Source organism: Mesoplodon bidens (assembly GCF_964165515.1).
Source record: "Mesoplodon bidens genome assembly, chromosome: 3".
In the NCBI taxonomy this organism is placed as follows: Eukaryota; Metazoa; Chordata; class Mammalia; order Artiodactyla; family Ziphiidae; genus Mesoplodon; species Mesoplodon bidens.
The window spans coordinates 102,403,967-102,409,144 of NC_138178.1; the positions used below are offsets into that span (position 1 = coordinate 102,403,967).

The 5,178-nt window shown below is 38.8% G+C and overlaps 1 protein-coding gene across 1 annotated transcript; it reads left to right on the forward strand.

Annotated features, from left to right (window-relative positions):
* Positions 1 to 3,782: 3,782 nt before the first annotated feature.
* LOC308614054 (olfactory receptor 11H4-like) lies at positions 3,783 to 4,917 on the forward strand (the record flags this gene model as incomplete). The annotated part of the gene is given in 4 exon segments (XM_081228268.1): positions 3,783 to 4,246; positions 4,249 to 4,521; positions 4,524 to 4,607; positions 4,610 to 4,917. Coding segments are annotated over 4 exon segments (1,056 nt in total). The 5' UTR covers positions 3,783 to 3,855.
* Between the last annotated feature and the right edge of the window lie 261 nt (positions 4,918 to 5,178).

A 5,178-nucleotide genomic window follows, 5' to 3' on the forward strand; every position in this document is an offset into this window, starting at 1 on the left:
ACAGAGTTTCTCATGATTGAAACCATACCGCTCACGGTTTGCAACTTTCCCCTCAGGAAAACATTAGTGACAGCGAAAGGAAGAAATGTTAAAAGTGCTCAAACCACGAGATTAAAAATCGAAACACCGAAATGATGCGGATGTTCACGCCTCAGTACCTCAGGGTTGACCAGCCTGTCTCCTCACCTCCCCACAGGAAAATGCCAGCTCAATCCTGCTCTTCCTCCACAGACGCCCGGGCGCCCTCCTGTGGCGGAGACCCGAGTGCCTGACGGGCGCGCTGACGTCACCATGCGCGGGGAGGCGGATTCCCGGGCGGGGCGGGGCGGGGCGGGGCGGGGCGGATTCCCGGCGCCCGACCCTAGCGGTCTGTTAGCATCTCCTGTCAGCGCTGCTGCTCTCCAGTTTGAGGGGAATGCCAGGCTGCTGCCCTGCTTGCCTGTTTACTGCGCCAGCACTGCGGTGTACAGCCCTGAAGCATCTACTTTTTCTCCCCTCATTTTTCCCCTACGGTAATAAATCCCACTATGGAGACCCAAAAAGAAAAAAAAAATTAATGCTTGCCAGGAGTGGAGGAAAGGTGTTGGAAAAATGAGTAGGCAGAATACAGAGGATTTTTAGGGCAGTGAGAATATTCTGTATGTTACTATAATGATGGATATGTGTCCAAAACTATAGAATGTACACCAGGAGTGGACTTTGGGTGATTATGATGTGTCAATGCAGCTTCATCCTTGGTGAAAAATGTACCACTCTGGGGAGTGATGTCAATAAAGGGGGAAGCTAGGTATATGTGTGGGTAAGGGATATATTGGAAATCTCTGTGCCTTCCTCGTAGTTTTGTTGTAAACCTAAAACTGCTCTGAAAAAAATGGTCTTAAAAAAAGGCTATAGACTTCTATCAGAAAATATAGTAGATATAAATGATCTCCCCCAATAAAGAACTAGAAGTATAATAAAATATGTACTATACCAGCCCAATGATGACACATAAGAAACAAGATACTGTGAGAAATAACATAAACGATGAACAGGTCAGATCAATAAATAAAACTTTCAATTTCAGAATAAAACATCTTTGAGGATCCTAGATTCCAAGGCAAAAAAGGAAGCAAAATAAATTATTTTGTTCTAATTATATAATAAGACAATGTAAATCAAAGAAACAAATTTTTACATAGCATGATACTTCAAAAAGAATTTATTCAATTAGGTCCCCCATGATTTTATCTAAAAATTTATTTTTTACAACTTTCTTTAAAAGGTAATATGTGGCAGAAAATGCATAAAACACATATGTAAAGTATAATGGGTTAATTAATAATTATAAAGCAAATATCCAATAGCCACTGCAAAAGACAAGAAATAGTGTAAACATTCCATATATGAACGTAGAACATTTATGTTCATTGGATAAAAAGTCACGCACCCTCTGTAAAGCCTATCTGTAAAATGAACAGTTAAAATAGATCATCTGCATCATTTCTTTCCAATTCTTTGATTTTATTATTATTAGGGACCATCTTTCTAAAAGCAAACTCACATTCCAGGAGTAATCAGGTGGTATACTTTTCTCTCAGACTGTCTGAGAAGACAACCTACCAAGTGAAGAACATTTGGAAGGAAGCTATTTAATCAAGCTATTATTCTTGAGGTGGGTGGACTGGTGAGCTGACTGGTTGGCTGGTTGGTTGGTTTCTTGTATTGGAAAGGAGAGTACGAAAAAAACTGGTCCCTTAGGCTTGTCCTCATATAATGATTTATAAATCCCAAAAATGTGAGGAACAGTGTGTTTATGGCATAAAATGGTGGATAGTCCATTCTAATACCCTAACAATTCCCAGCAAATAATTTTGGAGGCTTTGAAGGGTGGAGTTATGAAGAACTTAATGGAGTCAGTTTATTCCATCAGTGGTTAAAATAAAAGTTGATTACTTTGGCTTTTCTATTAAGCTTCCCACCCTTTGATCATCTCAGTACTTATCTACATTTTCACCAAGGACTGCAGGAAAAATAATGTTGCTGCTAATAAATCTTATAGGGTATGTTGACAGAAAAGATTAAATGAGATGTGAAGTTGTCAGTATATAATGGAGAGTGTCCTGAACTGTTATTCACACTAATCAGACATAGCTCATTTTTTCAGAAAGAAGGACAGGAAGCATAGATCTCATGTTTCTAGTTTTTAGTTTAAATCTGTGAGCTTGGACTTAATTCCTGACCTGTAGCAGAGAAAATGATTTATTTATGCTTTGTAAATAACAGTCTGGGAATCATTTATTGAGCATCTTATTCAGTGAAGGTGGTAAACAGATATCTTTTGAATTCAACATTGATTGGAAAACTGGACAGCTTTGGACTTGGATGCTCAATTTTCCTTTTTTATGCTTCCTTAAAAACCACCAACAGGGGACTAGTCCAAATCTTTTTTCCTAAGTATCATACATGATCCTTCTTTCAAATTCTCTATTCTTCTTTTCCTTTCAAATTTCTTATCTCCTATCCTTAACAAAGTTATGACTGGTGACTTCCAATATACAAGGCAGGAGATCTGAACTTAACAAGAAAACTCAATATTGAAACTATTATTTTTAAGACTCAATCAGTGCTTTTTAAATATTAATCAATTACAAGATTACTCTGTTGTTTAAACACAAAGATTTATACATTTTTGTTCAATTTTTATTTGTTTTGTTTTGTTTTTTTGCATACGTGGGCCTCTCACTGTTGTGGCCTCTCCCATTGCGGAGCACAGGCTCCGGACGCGCAGGCTCAGCGGCCATGGCTCACGAGCCCAGCCGCTCGGCAGCATGTGGGATCCTCCCAGACCGGGGCACGAACCCATGTCCCCTGCATCGGCAGGCGGACTCTCAACCACTGCGCCACCAGGGAAGCCCTGTTCAATTTTTAAATGCTACTGAAAAGTACATGCTTGTCCAAATGTTTGAAAATGTCCTCTCTTCCTTTTCAGAGAACAAAATTGATTTTACCAGATAAAATTGCAGATAAAACCCCATTGATCTCAGATCCCTTTATTTGTTTTTATCATCCAAAAATACTTACTAAATGAACTAAACTCTGTATTGAAACACCATTTTCTTTATCTAGGTAGGATCTGAATATAAAAAGTAAGATAGTTCATTTTTGTATAGTATGAGTAAAAAATATAAAAATAAACACTTATAAATAGGGATATTCTTAAAACAATATTCTCACATTCTTTAAAGCAAATATTTATGATATACTGTGGCTTTTGTATTTTTTTAGGCATCACTCAACTGGTTAGAGTGATATTTTAAAAGAAACTTTTAAAGGAAAACTTAGAAACAGCCTTGAGTCTTGAGTGTAGTGATGTCTGTCACAATTAACTCAGTTGATTAGGCCATTCTGAAAAGCTAGCATTCTGGAGTAATTTTTATCTCCACGTGTAAGTCAACTAATTCCGTTCTGTTGCCAAAGGCTTAGCTCAACCTCAGACCAGCTGTCCTCAAAATATCTGTTGTTGTTGATTTTAACAAGTTATGCTGAATAAGAGAAAGTGGATGAGTCTGTGCATGAAGACCCATAATCAACTTTAGAAAAACAGACCAAAATCAGAAAGGGTCTTCTTAAGGATCAAAATTAAAAAGAAAGAAATTTATACCACTGGTTGTACAAACTGATGTGGATCTTGCTGCATTGGTTTCTAGCAAAATAATACTGAGATTTAGATCCACAATCAATTCAAAATAAGGTGAGATTTAATCCCACCTGGTTTCAAAATATCTCATATTCAATATTTTCCTCTAAGGTTTAAGTTCCCTTTCAAAAAAATCCTAAAGATATGTAGGAAGCAAAGCAACTTGGGTTACACTCATGTCTTTCTTCTTCATAGATTTAAGACCCATGAACAGGTCAGCAACACGCATTGTGACTGAGTTTGTTCTCCTGGGATTTCCTGGTCACTGGAAAACACAGATTTTTCTCTTCTCACTGTTTTTGGTGGTTTATGCCTTGGCTTTGCTGGGGAATGGAGCCATTACCTGTGCAGTGAGATGGGACCCACGACTACACTCCCACATGTACTTTCTGTTGGGAAACTTTGCCTTCCTGGAGATCTGGTATGTTTCCTCCACTGTTCCTAACATGCTAGTCAACATTCTCTCCAAAACCAAGGCCATCTCATTTTCTGGCTGCTTCCTCCAGTTCCATTTCTTCTTTTCCCTGGGCACAGCTGAATGTCTCTTCCTGGCAGTAACTGTTGATCATTTGCCATCTGCCACCCACTGCACTACCCCACCATTGTGACTAGGAAGCTCTGTGGAATGCTGGTGTCCCTCTGCTGGCTCATTGGATTCCTTGGCTACCCAATCCCCATTTTTTTCATCTCCCAACTCCCTTTCTGTGGACCCAGTATCATTGATCACTTCCTGTGTGACATGGACCCACTGATGGCTCTGTCCTGTACTCCAGCCCCCATTACTGAATTTATTTTCTATACTCAGAGTTCCTTTGTCCTCTTTTTCACTATTACGTACATTCTTTGATCTATACCCTGTTGTTCAGAGCTGTTTTTCAGGCCCCTTCTGCAGCTGGCCAGAGAAAGGACTTTTCCATCTGTGGTTCTCATTAGCTGTGGTGTCTTTTTTCTATGGGACAGTCATGGTAATGTATGTGAGTCCTACATTTGGCATCTCAACTTTGATGCAGAAAATTCTCACACTGTTATATTCAATAATGATTCCTTTCCTTAATCCCCTGATCTACAGTCTTCGTAATAAGGACATGAAGCTTGCCCTGAGAAATGTCCTGTTTGGAATGAGAATTAGTCAAAATTCACAAGCCAAAGATGTGTCATACTTCCAGGTTCCAATGAAGAATAAGGTGGAGATGTGCAAGTTCTTTCAATGGTCTTTTGTCCTCATTCTGAGTAGTTAGAGGCCATGGTTTTTTTTCCTGGAAGTGTGCTCATCTTAAATACCTATGATGACTACTCAAACCTTAATTCATTGGATTTGGACATGCACTAAAATTTTTTTAAAGGCTGTCCTTATTGAAATGATAAGATAGGATTGCTATATGAGGGAAACTAGAATTTCCTGAAAGATTTTATTTTAATAAATTTGTTTATTTATTTGGCTGCCTTGGGCCTTCATTGCTGCACATGGGCTTTCTCTAGTTGCAGTGAGTGGGGACTAC